The 15,397-nt window shown below is 59.3% G+C and overlaps 1 protein-coding gene across 2 annotated transcripts; it reads right to left on the bottom strand.

The window, feature by feature from the left end:
• Positions 1–3,568: 3,568 nt before the first annotated feature.
• ADAMTSL5 (ADAMTS like 5) lies at positions 3,569–10,533 on the bottom strand. Of its 2 annotated transcripts, XM_032177335.2 has the most exons (12): positions 10,478–10,533; positions 9,696–9,768; positions 9,490–9,581; positions 9,218–9,278; positions 9,001–9,109; positions 7,275–7,402; positions 6,850–6,961; positions 6,409–6,495; positions 6,095–6,258; positions 5,273–5,462; positions 5,124–5,195; positions 3,569–4,851 (listed from the first exon to the last, which is right to left on the bottom strand). In XM_032177335.2, the coding sequence occupies exons 1-12, from the start codon at positions 10,531–10,533 to the stop codon at positions 4,550–4,552; spliced, it is 1,446 nt and encodes a 481-aa protein (XP_032033226.1). In that variant the 3' UTR covers positions 3,569–4,549. The 2 variants fall into 2 exon arrangements, with proteins under 2 accessions (XP_032033226.1, XP_032033227.1); XM_032177336.2 differs by lacking the exon at positions 10,478–10,533 and having other exon boundaries at positions 9,696–10,011.
• Between the last annotated feature and the right edge of the window lie 4,864 nt (positions 10,534–15,397).

Below are 15,397 nucleotides of genomic sequence, written 5' to 3'. Positions count from 1 at the left end.
CCCTCACTTTCACTGGCAGGGGAGCAGCAAAACTGGCTCTGGCCCGCCCAGGTCAGCGCCCCCAGGGCGCACAGGTGGGGAGGAGGACACACTTGTCTTACCAGGTGGAAATAGTGACCTTTAGCCCCTCAGGCATTTTATTTTATTTTTATTTTGTATTTTTTTATTTTATTTTATGTTTCAGACGGAACCTCGCTCTGTCACCCAGGCTGGAGTGCAATAGTGTAATCTTGGCTCACTGCAACCTCTGCCTCCTGAGTTCAAGCGATTCTTCCACCTCAGCCTCCCCAGTAGCTGGGATTACAGGCGTGCACCACCACGCCCGGCTAATTTTTGTATTTTTAGTGGAGACGGGGTTTCACCATGTTGGCCAGGCTGGTCTTGAACTCCTGACCTCAGGTGATCCTCCTGCCTCGGCCTCCCAAAGTGCTAGGATTACAGGCATGAGCCACTGTGCCCAGCCCTTTTTATTTTTATTTATTTATTTTTATTTTTATTTTCTGAGACGGAGTCTCTCTCTGTCCCCCAGGCTGGAGTGCAATGGCGCGATCTCAGCTCACTGCAAGCAAGCTCTGCTCCTGGGTTCACACCATTCTCCCGCCTCAGCTGGGACTACAGGTGCCCGCCACCATGCCCGGCTAATTTTTTGTATTTTTAGTAGAGACGGGGTTTCACCGTGTTAGCCAGGATGGTCTCTGTCTCCTGACCTCGTGATCCGCCCGCCTCAGCCTCCCAAAGTGCTGGGATTACAGGCGTGAGCCACTGCACCCGGCCTTTATTTTTTTTTTAAATAGATACGGGGTTTCACTCTGTTACCCAGGCTGGAGCGCAACAATGCAATCACAGCTCACTGCAGCCTGGATCGACCTCCTGGGCTCAAGCAATTCTCCTGCCTTAGCTTCGCAAAGTGTTGGGATTATAGGCATGAGCCATCACAGCTGGCCTAAAGGGGTCTTTAAACAAATGGAGGCTGGGCTCGGTGGCTCATGCCTATAATTCCAGCACTTTAGGAGGCTGAGGCGAGCGGATCCCCTGAGGTCAGGAGTTAGAGACCAGCCTGGCCAAATGGTGATACCCCGTCTCTACTAAAAATATAAAATTAGCCAGGCATGGTGGCTGGTGCCTGTAATCTTGGCTATTCGGGAGGCTGAGGCAGAAGAATTGCTTGAACCCGGGAGGCGGAGGTTGCAGTGAGCCGAGATTGCACCATTGCACTGCAGCCTGGGGGACAAGAGCAAAACTCCATCTCAAAAAATAAATAAAAATAAAAATAAATAAAAGGAGGAAAGAGTGGCAGCTGGGTGCAGTGGCTGACACCTGTAACCCAGCGCTTTAAGAGGCTGAGACAGGAGATTCGCTGTAGGCCAGGAATTCAAGCCCAGCCTTGGCAACATAGACACCATCTCTACGAAAAATAAAAGAAAAGAAAAATTAGCCACACGTGGTGGCATGCACCTGTAGTCCTAGCTACACCAGAGGCTGAGGCAGGAGGATCACTGGAGCCCGGGAGGTCGAGGCTGCAGTGAGCTATGAATGCGCCATTGCAATCCTGCTTGGGAGACACAGTCAGACCCTCGCTCTAAAAAATAAAAATAACAAAGATAACGACGTTCACTTGTTGGCTTTAAAGCTAAAGGGCAAATCAGGAGACCGTTTATCGCCGATGGTTACATGGTTCTCACTGGAAACGATGTTGTCATTTTCAAATCACGCCGGGGTCCTCTCGCCCGCGTAGGAATGGCGTGCTCCTGGCGGTGGGGGCTGTGGGACACCTCGTGCGTGTTCCTCCCTGGCCTCAGGCACAGCCTGGGGTCCCTGTTGAGGAAACTCTCCGAGTGTCAGCTCCCATGGCGGGTTGGGCAGCCCCCAGGGTAACTGTCTGAGATCCAGGCGCCAGGGCAGCCCAGGGCGTCCGTGGCCGAGAGAAACCTTGAAACCGCCATTCCCTGGCACACTCCAAACCCCAGCCGGGGAGAGGGGACAGCCTTGCAGACTAACAGGGGAGGGAGGGCAGTGGGGTCCCGGCAGGCACCGACAGTGGCCTCACGAACCAGTGCTGTCACGAGGAGGCCTGCGAGAGGGGCCCGCGTCCATGGGGAAGCGAGTGCCCACGCAGAAGTGGGCTCAGGGCACCTGGGGCCGCAAGCCACGAGGCGCGCAAGGAGTCCCTTCATTCCCCGTCCTGCCGCCAGGGGGCCCTGCGGCCCCACGCATCCCCGCAGCACCCGCGGCCCTGGGCTGGGGAGCTCCTGGGACCCCCGCCGGCAGCGCTTGCTGCAGACGTCAATCACAGAAGGCACCACGTCACTGAAGCGCCAGGCTTGGGCCGTCCCAGGCTCCGCTGGGTCCCTGGTATGCCGTCGGTGCTCAATACGCACTTTCTGCAGAAATGTGTGAAGGAAAAAGGGGGCTGGGGAAGGGCTCCAGGAAAGTGTAACTCCCATGTCAGAGCTGGGAGGGGCTTCGAGGGCATCACTCACTGAGCGGGAAACTGAGGCCGGAGAGGGGCTGCACCTGGCCTGGGGTCATCTGCAAGATCAGGGGCCGAGTCCGCCGATGTCCCGCACCTCTTGCCGACTCCCTCTGCCTCGGCAGCCTCCTTGCCCTTCACCCTCTCTGGCTGCTCCCTGCCCGATGGGGGCAGCTTGTCCATGCCCAGTGGACAGCGGGGACCCATAGACCCCAGGCACCCCCGGCCCCAGAGAGAAATGCAACCACTGGTCCCACACAGAGCAGGTTGTCCCAGGTAGCAGTGTGAGCCATGCATCAGGCGCGAGAGGCAGAGGGTTGGCACCCCACGGGGGAGGGTTTGCTGAACGACCTCGTGACGCCCCCTAGTACACACGCAGCCCATGTCGGCCCTCCTGGTTGCAGAAGAACATAGCGGGCTGGCAGCTGGCAGACAGCAGCGGCTCTCACCTGCCTCCTCAGCTGGGGAGAGGTTCCCGGGGTGGGCCTGAGAAAGTATGTGGCAGTTGGGGGAGGCTCAGGACCTACCAAACCCCCATTCATTCCCCACCTGCTCCTATCCTCCTCTATTCCTTGCCCTCACCCCACACAGTGTCAGACGTGCATGGAGGAGGTGAGGCTGGACCGGGAGGAGGGGTGGGGTGCACGTGAACATGTGTGCCTACCCATGAGCACAGTTGAGACAGGGTTCTACCAGCGTGTCCCTGAGTCTCTGTGACCGACTGCATGTGACTGGGGTGCTTAAAAAAAAAAGTGCTCTGCAGCCATAAAAAAGAATGAGTTCATGTCCTTTGCAGGGACACGGATAAAGCTGGAAGCCATCATTCTCAGCAAACTAACTCAGGAATAGAAAACCAAATACCGCTTGTTCTCACTCACAAGTGGGAGTTGAACAATGAGAACACATGGACACAGGGAGGGGAACATCACACACCAGGTCCTTTGTGGGGTGGGGGCCAAGGGGAGGGAGAGCATTAGGACAAATACCTAATGCATGTGGGGCTTAAAACTTAGATGATGGGTTGATGGGTGCCACAAACCACCATGGCACATGTATACTAATGTAATAAACCTGCACATTCTGCACACACCCAGAACTTAAAATTTTTTTTTAAAAGTGCTTGTAAAAATTAAAGAGGAATAAAAGTAGGGTGAACAGCCAGTACGATAGTGCATGCCTGAAATTCCAGTGCTTTGGGAGGCCGAGGCAGGAGGATCGTTTGAGGCCAGTAGTTGGAGAGCAGTGTGGGCAACATAGCTAGACCCCATCCCTACAAAAAGTTTAAAAGTTAGCGGGGAATGGTGATTCACACCTGTAGTTCCAGCTGCTGTGGAGGTTGAGGTGGGAGGATCGCTTGAGCCCAGGAATTTGAGGCTGCAGTGAGCCATGATTGCACCACTGCACTTCAGCCTAGCTGACAGAGCAAGGCTCTTGCCTCAAAAAAAAGAAAAAAGAGGAGCGAGCACATGTTGATGGGCGGAAATCTAGCCAGAAATGCTGAGGCTGAAAAGATTGTCTCTGAGTTTCCTGGTAGCCAGGGGAAAAGGGGAAATTGGTACGCTGGTACGTTGCAGTACCTGCTTAGGCATGTCTTCTGAGGGGCATGCCTGTTTGTGACAGTGTCTCTGCCCTTCCCACATGAGGATGTGTGTGAGTAGCAGAGAGCAGAGACAGCACAGTGTCTGCGAAGTAAACAGACGAGCTTCCGGGTACCCAGGGCAGCAGGGTGTCATGCTCGTTCGTGACAGTGTCTCCAAGCAAGTGTGACGCAAAGGGAATGAAAGCAGCGTTAAACTTTCTGAGTATAAATAGCTATGAGCTTCCTGGCAGCCAAGGAGAGAGGCGAAATAAAAGTCAGAGTCTCCTTAGTGCCTCCTCACCAGTGCCTGCCGGCTTGTGACAGTGACTTTGACTGCATGCAGAGGTGTCTAAGCGTGTGCGGGAGGGAGTCACATAGCTGCACAGGTGGGACGTATTTCAGAGCTGCCTGGAAGCCAGGGTGAGAGGGGAAATACATTGACGTTGAGACTGGTCAGATGTATGTTTCTTGCTGTGTGTGGCCCGGGCTCCTGCAGGGGCTCAGCTAGGACAGCGCCGGGCAGTCAGGCGTATGCGGCTGTCCTCTGCAGGGCTCCAGGGCCGGGCGTAGCCGGAGTGGGGCAGCAGCAGCTGGTCCTGTGTGCCGTCGGGGCTGACAAGACGCTGGACAGCCATCACATAGTCCCGGTGGGGTGCCAGCATCGGGCAGGGGCAGTGACCGGGCGCCCACACGTACTCGCGTGCCCGCAGTGGCGAGCGGCTCTTGTAGACGAGCTGGATGCGCACCTCATAGCGGGTCTCCTGGGCCTGGCGGTGGCGGCCCAGCACTCGGGCCTGGAACACTGTTGAGGGGGCGTGCTAAGCTGGCTGGCTGCTCAGCTCTGCCCAAATCTCTACGCCCCCTGCCCCTTGCCAGAAGAGGGGCTGAGGGTCAGGTGGGACCTCGGGATCTACAGAGACTAGAGTCAGGATCACGTCAGGGATCAGTGAGGGATTAGGGTCAAGAGGCAAATTAGGATCAGAAGAAGGGGTGAAGGGTAAAGTCAGATTAGGGTCAGAGGTCAGGAGGCCAGGTTAGTAGGGGCTAAGTGAGGGTAGGGGTCGGGGGTCTCACCAAAGTCACTGCTGCAATAGTGGAGCAGTCGGTGGGCGCGGCCTCGGGTGTCAGGGCAGGGTGGGCAGGGGTCTGTGGGGTGGGCGGTGCTGTGAGGGGCACAGGCCTCAGTCCCCACTCATCCCCCACCCTGGCTGTCCCCACCTCACCTGGGGCCAGGGTTGGGGTCCGTGCAGGGGTGACAGCAGGGGCTGCGGGGGGCTGAGGCTCCACCCCCCGGGGCTGCGGCTGCCGCAGGGGCCAGCCCAGGGCCTGCACACGAGCCTGGAAGGGGCTGTAGTGCTCCCGAGGGAGCCAGAACTCAAACTCGATGCCAGGGTTGGGCTCCTGCATGAGGACCTGGAGCAGGGGAGGGCACACAGGGAGCTTCGCAGGAGGCTGGGGTTGCCTCTTCCCTCTGACCCTATGAGACTCCCCTCTTTGATCCTGTCTGCCCCAAGCCTCCTTCCTCTGATGCTCTGTCCCTAGCTGATCCCCTCTGACCCTGTCCCCAGCCTCCCCACTCTGATGCTCTGTCCCCAGCCTCTCCCCTCTGACCCCAGACTCCCCCTTCTGGCCTTAGTCACCTCCACTCCTACTGTCTGTCCCCAGCCTCTCCCCTCTGTCCCCAGCCGACCCCCTCTGACCCTCTGTCACCAGACTTCCCCCTCTGACCCTGTCCTCAACTGCCTGCCTCTAAACCTGTCACCAGACTTCCCCCTCTGAAGCTCTGTCCCCAGCTGACCCCCTTTGACCTTGTCCCCAGCCTCCCCTGTCTGATCCTCTGTTCCCATCCAACCCCCTCTGACACCCTGTCACCAAACTCCCTCCTATGACCCTGTCCCCAGCCTCTCACCACTGATGATCTGTCCCCAGCCGACACCCTCTGACTCTGTCACCAGCCTCCCGTCTCTGACCTTGTCCCCAACTGCCCCCTCTGACCCTCTCTCACCAGCCTCCCCGCTCTGACCCTCTTGAAGGCCCAACAGCACCTGTAGGAGCAGGTCGTGGGAGGTGGGCCCGGCTGCTTGCAATGTCTCCTGGGGCCCTGTGTCGCGGGTGTAGACCACATGCGTGCCGGCCGCCTCGTAGGTCCCTGGCGGGCTGACCGCCCAGTCCCCATTAAGCATATAGCGCCCATCGCCCCCCATCAGCGCTGCAAGGGAACAGTCAGCCCTCAGGGACCTGTCGTCTCGTCTCCCAGACCCTGGAGTCCGCCCCTCAGGCCTCAGTCTCCCCATCTGTAAACAGGGACAACCGTCCCCGGTGGCCGGCTGGGTGCCTCCCGCCTCACACCGTAGGATACCCAGGTGGTTGCGGCTCCGGTGCGCCACGCGGATGTGTCTGGCGCCCTCGGGGATCAGGGTCACGTTCCAGTACCCAGCGAAGGCACCTGGGCGGGAGGGTAGGAGGGTGTTGGGGTGCCAGTGGGAGTGTATTTGAGTGATGACTTGAGGATTAAATGAGCTACTGCGGGTAAGACAGCTAGCCAGGGTCCTGGGAACCGGAAAACCCTCCGTAAACGTTTGGAGTTACAATTACTATTGCTTCAGTGTGGCAGGGAAAGCGTTAAAACCCCATCTGTTCTGGGGAAGGGCGGGACAATCTGTCAGTAGCCAATGAGGATGAGGAGAAAGGGGGGCTGGGCCGCACACTGGCCAATCAGCACGGAAATTTGCTTTCGGGCCACGGCTTGTTAAAGGGCCCGCTCTAACGTGTGTGCAGGGAGGACGGGGCAGGTAGTCACCGGCGTCACGAAACACGCGCTGCACGAAAAGGCACGAGTCGTTGGCGCCTCCGCAGTGGCCGCAGCGGTCCTCGAGGGCACCCGAGCCCAGCAACCCATCACAGCCGGCGCTCTAAAGGGTGAAGGACAGGCGCGGCGTCACTGACGCTGGGAAGGGCAGGACCTGGGGAAAGGGCAGTGCCTGGGAGCTAGAGGGCAAGGCCTGGAGGGAAGATGGGGGTGGAGTCTAGGGAGGAGCAGGACCCGGAGGGAGGAGGATGGGCTTGGTGCCCAGGGGGTGGGTGCCTAAGGGGGGCTGGGGGCAGGGCCTGGAAGGGGAGGGGGAAGGGGGTGGAGCCTAGGGAGAGGATGGAGGTGGAGCCTAGGATGGGTGGAGCCTTAGTAGGAGGTGGGCGGGGCTCGGGCGGGGCCTGACGAGTCCTTACAAGGCAGCGGCCAGCCACGCAGACCCCCTGGGCACCCGGGCTGCAGGCGGTGCCGTCCAGGACGCGGCCGAAGCTGTGGTAGAAGGCGTGCCCCTCAGCCAGGCAGTTGAGGTCGCACTGGTTGGGCGCTGAGGGCAGGAGGAGTCGGTGGGCCGGGGACCCCTATTCGAGTTCCAGCCCCCCTCTACCAAGCTTCATCAGGCAACCATCACCTTGGGCAGATGAAACCTAGAGGTTTGGCCAAAGCCACACGTCGAGGCTGAGGCAGAGCCAGGACTGGGCCGTAGGTGCTCTGCCTCCAGCAACCTAGGACTCCCAGGCAAGTATCCTGGGGCTGCATTCATTCATTCATTCATTCGTTCATAGTCTTTATATTAGGAGTCCTTACATATTATTCATTTTTAACACCATTACTCATTCTTCATTCCACTGAACACCTACTGTTTTCCAGACACTGTTCCAAGCTCTAGGATACAGAAGCAAGAATTCAATCAGTGTGCAGATGGATGGCCTTAAAAAAGGCCAGGTGCGGTGGCTCATGCCTGTAATCCCAGCACATTGGGAGGCTGAGGTGGGCAGATCTCCTGAGGCTAGGAGTTCAAGACCAGCCTGGGCAACATGGCGAGACCCCTGTCTCTACCAAAAATACAACAATAAAAATTTAGCTGGGCTTGGTGGTGGGAGCCTGTAATCCCAGCTACTTCAGAGGCTGAAGCAGGAGAATCGCTTGAACCAGGGAGGTGGAGGCTGCAGTGAGCCAAGATCATGCCACTGCACTCCAGCCTGGGTGACAGAGCAAGACTCCATCTCAAAAAAAAAAAAAAAAAAAGAAGATCTGAGCCTCTGGCCCAAGCACCAGCAAGTACCTAATGAAGTGTCTGTCCAGCACTGACTGGACTGAGTCCCGCACAACTGAGGTGTGTCGCTGCTCCTGCCTGGGCCTCAGTTTCCCCTTCTGCCTGGAAGGGGGCAAAATGGGCTGTCTGATCATACACACAGGCCGACAGCCCCGATCTCCACTCCTCCTTCTCCAGCTCTTTCTGGCTCCCATTTCCCTGAGCCTGGCTGGTGGACCCTGCCTGGAACAGATCCTGGGCTGGCCCTAGTGGGCCTCTGCGGGGGTGGGATCACAGCAGGTGTCCTCCAATTCTTGGAAGGAAGGAAGGAAGGAAGGAAGGAAGGAAGGAAGGAAGGAAGGAGGAAGGAAGGAAGGAAGGAAGGAAGGAAGGAAGGAAGGAAGGAAGGAAGGGAGGGAGGGAGGGAAGAAAGGGAAGGAAGGAAATGAGGTTGATGGATGGCACTTGGTCCATTCTAGGCTTTTCTTATATCTGTGTCTGCCTTCCCCATGGCGTGTGAAGCTGCCTGTCTCCCTGAAATCTGGAGGCGCAGTGCCCCGGGCGCATAGTCATATAACTCGCTATTTTCAGCTCATTGCAGCAACATTTCCTGCTACTGGGATAAGTTTGAGAAGTGTTGGCCTCTGGATACAGCTCTAAGTCAATCCTCAGTCGGGTGTTCAGCCCTGTGCAGAATGAACCCTGCTTCCCTCTGCCCGTTTCTCACCTAACATACGCTGTTTCTGTTTCACTTCACTAACTCCTACATATCCTTCAAAGCCCTAGCGCTAATACCCTCTTCTCTTTGCAACCCTCCAAGACCCTCTCCCTGAGAGTAATGAGTTGTTTACTCTGGACCAGTTCTGACCACAGGAGACCAGACTACTCACCCCCGTGGAAAGGCACCCACTGGTAGGTCTTCTGGGTGCCCAGGACAGGGCGGCCATTGTACAGGGCACACTGTAGGTCTCGGAAGGGCACAGCCCCTGGGGGGCAGTCCTAGGGACAGCGATAGGTGAGCCAGAGACTGGGACAACCCAAGGGGCAGGTGGTGGGCTTCAGGCAGCCTGGGGTGGGAGGCTGGTCTGGGAGGTGGGCGAGGCTTACTGGCAACTGGCAGAGGCGGTACTCATGGGAGTCTCCCCAGCACGGTTCTTCCCCAGGAAGCCTGCAGGAAGCCACAGTGTGGCGAGAATCCCCGGGGACCCCCCTCCCAGGGCTGGCCTTCCACCCTCCGCCCCCGCCAACCCCACCCGCATTCCAGCGGGATCAGCGGGATTAAAGGGCACAGCATGTGTGGGCAGGCCGAGGGTGTGGCCAAGGGCCGGGCTGGGCCGGCGGGGGAGGAGGGGCAGGGACCCCCTTCCGGCCCCGCTCACCGGAGGCAGCGCCGGCTGCGCACGGAGACGCCACGCCCGCAGGAGCTGGAGCAGCGGGTCCAGGACACCCACGGGGTCCACTCGCCCGGACCCTACTTGGGGAGACAGAGGCACGGTCAGCCTGGTGGGGGGACGCTGGTGACCCCACACTGCTGACTGGGTCCCCATTCCCACTCGCCACCCCCTGGGCTCATGCCCCCCCTTACCTGAGCACTGACCCCCAAACCGCAGTTCAGCAGGGCCCACAGGAAGAGCAGGAGGTTCTGGAAGAGACGGGGCCTGGGGAACAGAGGAGCCGAGTCCATGGAGCCACCGCCAGAGACACAGGGTTGTGTCCCGGCTCTGCTCTGACTGGCTGTGTGATCTTGGACAGTAACTAAACCTCTCTGAGCCCTACCTCTCCTCTCTGAAAAACGGGGTAACACAGCCTCCCTTACAGGAAAGTTGAGGGGGCCCGTGGATCAGGTAAAGAAGACAGGAGGCGTGGAGCCCGGTATGGAGAGGAAGAACTCAAAATGTCATCTGCAATTATTATTGTTGTTATTGTTTGTTTGTTTTTGAGACAGAGTCTCGCTCTGTCGCCCAGGCTGGAGTGCAGGGGTGCAATTATGGCTCACTGCAACCCTCCCCAGTTCAAGTAATTCTCCTGCCTCAGCATCCCGAGAAGCTGGGATTACAGGTGCCGGCCACCACGCCCAACTAATTTTTGTAGTTTTAGTAGAGACAGGGTTTCACCATCTTGGCCAGGTTGGTCTCAACCTTCTGACCTGAAGTGATCCACCCGCTTCGGCCTCCCAAAGTGCTAGGATCGTAGGCATGAGCCACTGCACCCGGCCCGCAATATTATTGATGTGTGTATTGTGCTATAATGCACACAGTAGGTGCTTAATCGATGCTTGATGATTGGAGGGATCATTCAAAAATAGTACACAGGTGCCTCGTAGGGCTGGGGCCCCCTCCCCGCCCTCCCCACCATCACTGCTTCTACCTTTCCATGTGGCCTGAGGCCAGCCACTCCACTCTCCCAGGCCTCAGTTTCCCCATCTGTGCAGTGGGGGCCAAGTGGACTCAGTCCATGATTCTGTGACACCCTGCAGAAGGTGCAGCCGGCAGGGGCTGGATCAGGAGTTGGGTCCCTAGAAGAGGACCCCAGCTGCACCCCGGTCCCAGTGCTCCCTCAGCTCCCAGACAGCAGGGAGTCCCCCGGATTGGGGATGGGACAGGGAGGGGTGACCTGGCCCGGGTCCAGCCGGTGCCTCATGGCCTCATGGGCAGAGGTGGTGGGACTGAGCTCCGGGACCGCCCGTGGAGGGAAGGGGCCACTGCCGAGGCTGGAGCAGGAAAGGGGAGGAGGCTGACTGCCTCTCTGGGCCTTAGTTTCTCCATCTGTCGGAGCAGGGATGAAGTCACTTGCCATCCACACCCTCCTCGTGACCCCGGCCTGCAGGGAGAAGGGGGAGGGAAGGGAAGCAGCCGCCAAGTGAGCAAGGGTGTCCCGCTGCCAGCAGAGCCTGAAGGCAGGCGGGTGTGCCCCGGCCCGGTCACCAGCTGGGGAGGAGGCTGGGTCCCACCTGGACCCTGTTTCCCTGGCTCTCAGGCCCCGCTGGCTCCAGCATTTGGACCGCTGGAGCACGAAGGATCTAGGGTCCCGGGTATCTCTAGGTGCTGAGACAGCTGTGTGGTCTGCTGCATCCGTGCCCCTCTCTGAGCCCAGAGCCTGGGTTGGCCCAGGAAGCAGGAAGAAGTCTCTACCAGAAACTTAAAACAAGGAGAAGGGGGCCAGGTGTGGTGGCTCATGCCTGTAATCCCAGCACTTTGGGAGGCCAAGACACGCAGATCACCTGAGGTCAGAAGTTTGGGACCAGCCTGACCAACATGGTAAAACCCTATCTGTACTAAAACACAAAAATTAGCCAGGTGTGGTGGTGCATACCTGTAATCCCAGCTACTTGGGAGGCTAAGGCAGGAGAATCGCTTGAACCCAGGAGGCGGAGGTTGCAGTGAGCCGAGATGGGGCCACTGCACTCCAGCCTGGGCGACATGGTGAGACTCAGTCTCAAAAACAACCAACCAATCAAAAAAAACAGGGGGAGGGGGCTTGACCTTCTGACCACCCCCACCGGACTCTGAGCCTGGCTTGAGGAGTGGGGGTCTAGGTGGTGAAAAGTGGGGGGCTACAAGAACCACCCTACCCCCTCCTCAATGGGCCCTGCCCAGAATCAAGGCTCTCCCCTCCCCGTGTGGGCTGCAGCCCGGACTGGCGGTGGGATCTCAAGGCAAGCCGCATCTCTGGGCCTCAGTTTCCTCCGGAGAAAGTGGGAGGATAGGAAGAAGGACTTACCGGCTGTGCGGAGCCCAGGCAGCGCGTCCCGGCTCCCTGAGCGGCCCCAGGGCGAGCGGAAGCGGCGGGGCCCAAGGTGCTGGGCGGGGTGGGGGGGAGCCTGGGGCGGCCCCTCCCACCGCGGCCTCCGCAGGCGCGCCCAGGCCCGGGTCAGGAGGGGCGGCGGCCCCGGGCGCCCTTGCGCGGCGGGCGCGGATCTGCGGCAGGGGACTGCCTGGCGGACGCGATCGCAGGGGTCCCGGAGCCGCAGGCTGGTGTCGGGCGCCCGGGTCCGGGTGACCTTGGCAAGCTCGGGCGGGGACTGACCGCCCCACTCTGCCCCGGGGCTGCTATTCCGGGCGCCGCGCTCAGGGCCCGGGAATGTGCGCGAACCGAGGTCATCCCGCCCTGGGTCTGGGAGTCCCGGGCGCTGCTCCTACCCCGCCGACGCCCGGATTGCGTCCCGCCGGCGTCCCCATCCCCGGTCACAGCCCCCTCCCCTGGTCCTGCCCCTCACCCCTCCCGCGGGGGGTCGCCCTGCTTGTGGATGGGGACCCCGGCGTGCCTGGGCTCCCATCCGGGGGTTCCCTGACCCAGGTCCCGGCCACCCCCAGCGCAGGGCCCCAGCGCACTGGGGAGAAGCTCGGCCCCGGGGGCCTCGCGCGGGGGGCGGAGAGACCCTCCCAGCTGGCGCATTCCCGGGCGCTGCTGTCACCAGGGGACGCGCCCCACCCCGCCTCCGGCCCTCCCTGCCGGGCCCCGGGGCTGCCAGCGGGGCTTCAGAGCCAGACCCGGGTCCAGGCGATCCCTCTCCCTCACAGCCGCGGCCACACCCTCTCCGGCCTCTGTTTCCCCATCCCAGCAGTGGGCCCAGCAGGGATCTCCACAGCGAACCTTCCATCTGGAATCCGGCTCTGCGCGGACCGGCAACGCGAGGGGGCACCCCAGGACTCCCCCCACCCCACCCTTTCCCGCCGGGCGTCTGTGCGCCGCCCCGTGCCCACCCACGCAGGGATGAGACCAGGCCCTGAGTTCTGGGCTCCACCAGCTTCTGGTGTCGCCCCACGGCGCCTCCTGGCTGGCGGGCTGAGGGGCTGGGGCACTAAAGGAGGGGGTGGGGGACTGTCCTTCTGCTCCCTGGGCTCCACCTAGTCTCGGTCTGAGCACCCCTTCCTCCAGGAAGCCCACCCTGCTGTCCCACAGCGCAGACCACAGGGAGAGAGGTTTGCTGGGGACATACAGGGTGTTGCCAGTCCAACTCAGTCTGCCCTCCAGCCTGTAGCATGTCAGCAGAGCCACCCATATGCCATTTATTGAGCACCTACTGTGTGCACAGCTGTGAACAACCCAGCCAGTCCCAGGCCAGCGGGTAAGGCAGCCCCCGGAATGTATAACCCCCCCCCCCACCTTCTGACCTGGACTATTGGAGAAAATAGCCCAGGCCCACCACTGATGGCCCCGGGTTGGGGGGGGTTGTGGTTGTGGGGATGTCAGGAAGGTCCTCACTGAAGGGTTCAAGAGAGAAGGGCAGGCTGGGTGCGGCGACTCATGCCTGGAATCCCAGCACTGTGGGAGGCCAAGGCAGGCGGATCACCTGAGGTCAGGAGTTTGAAGCCAGCTTGGACAACATGGTGAAACTCAGTCTCTACTAAAAATACAAAACTTAGCCAGGCATGGCGGTGAGTGCCTGTAATCCCAGCTACTCGGGAGACTGAGGCACGAGAATCGCTTAAACCCGGGAGGCGGAGGTGGCAGTGAGCCGAGATCACGCCACTGCACTCCAGCCTGGGAGACAGGCGGGACTCCGTCTCAACAAAAACACAAAACAAAACAAAACAAAAAAAAAAAAGAAAGAAGTCAGCTTAGGGCATGTGTGAATGTGTCATTAGGGCAATTGTATCCTCCTCAGATGCTCAGATGTGCCCCATTCTCAGACGTCCAGTCCACAGAGCTCCACAGGGAGTGCAGACAGCAGGCCCTGTGCCCTGCAGGGAAGGTATACAGAAAGCACAGCACCTACAGGGAGCACACACAGCAGGCATTATGCTCTGCAGGAAGGGTATACAGCAGGTGCTGCATCTTGTAGAAGTGCCCTGCAAAGGAGTGTATACAGTAGATATGGCACCTTCAGAGGAGCGCATACAGCAGTCACTGCATCCTGTAGAGAGTATATACAGCAGGTGCTGCGTCCTGCAAGGAAGGTATACAGAAGGCGCTGTCTCATGCAGGGAGTGCATACGGTAGGCACTGAGTTCTATGGAAAGTGTACCCCGCAGCTCCTGTTCCCTCCTGGGAGTGCATACCGCAGCCACTGCACCCTGCGTGGGGGCTCTGGAGCTTGCAAGATTGGCAGAGGTGGTTGTGAAGATGTGGAGGGCTGCCCCCCACCCCCAGTTCTTGTCCCCTACTGTCTCCCACCTCTGTCCTCCGGATGTCCCTAGGAGGAGGCTGGGAGCTCAGCCTAACACACCTGGTGTAGGTGGAGGGGGTGGCTGCTGAGCCTCAGAGGCTCCTGAAGTCCCAGCTTACTACATTCCCCTGCCCTTGCCTGGACCCTGAGCCAGGAGTCAGCCGAGTCCCCCCACTCTGAGTTTCAGCCTGGACCCCCTCCTTGAGGCAGCGTCAGGACTAAAGGGGGGACTGAGACGTGGGTCCCGGCGGATGTGGGTCAGTTAGGTTCCGTCTCCTCCATGGTTGTATGGCCTTGAGGCTTAAGGAATGCCGCGATCTGCTGTGTGACTGGGCTACAGTGACCTGTTTGGTACCGCACACTTCAAACTGTGTTCACAGGGTAGAGTTCATGGTAAAGGTCCTTCCCATAAAGGAACAAAAACAGTGGGACACAAGAGACCTCGGGAAATGACACGCCTGTCATCTTGAATGTGGTGACTGCATATGTGCAAACTCATCAAACTGCAGACATCGGGCTGGGCACGGTGGCTCACGCCTGTAATCCTAGCACTTTGGGAGGCTGAGGCCAGTGGATCACCTGAAGTCTGGAGTTCGAGACCAGCCTGGCCAACAAGGCGTAACCCCGTCTCTACTAAAAATGCAAAAATTAGCGAGGGGTGGTGGCTCACGGCGGTAATCCCAGCACTTTGGGAGGTCGAGGTAGGTGGACTGCTTGAGGTCAGGAGTTTGAGACCAGCCTGGCCAACATGGTGAAACCCACCTCTACCAAAAAAAAAAAAAATTAGCCAGGCATGGTGGCTCACGCCCATAGTCCTAGCTACTCAGGAGGTTGAGGCAGGAGAATCACTTGAATTTGGGAGGTGAAGGATGCAGTGAGCCGAGATCACGTCATTGCACTCCAGCCTGGCCGACAGAGCTCCGTTTCAAAAAAAAAAAAAAGGGGGGGGGGGGGGGCGGCATGTTGGCTTGTGCCTGTAATCCCAGCACTTTGGGAGGCCGAGGTGGAAGGATCAGCTGAGGTCAGGAGTTCGAGACCAGCCCGGCCAACATGGTGAAACCCTGTCTCTACTAAAAATACAAAAATTAGCTGGGCGTGGTGGCGGGCATCTGTAATCCCAGCTGCTCAGGAGCTGAGGCAGGAGAATCGCTTGAACCCAGGAGGCGGAGGTTGCAGTG

The sequence above is a fragment of the Hylobates moloch genome, unplaced genomic scaffold, assembly GCF_009828535.3.
Source record: "Hylobates moloch isolate HMO894 unplaced genomic scaffold, HMol_V3 SCAFFOLD_15, whole genome shotgun sequence".
Lineage (NCBI taxonomy): Eukaryota > Metazoa > Chordata > Mammalia > Primates > Hylobatidae > Hylobates > Hylobates moloch.
Note: the sequence above shows the minus strand (reverse complement) of the source record. Positions and strands in the feature narration are given on the sequence as shown.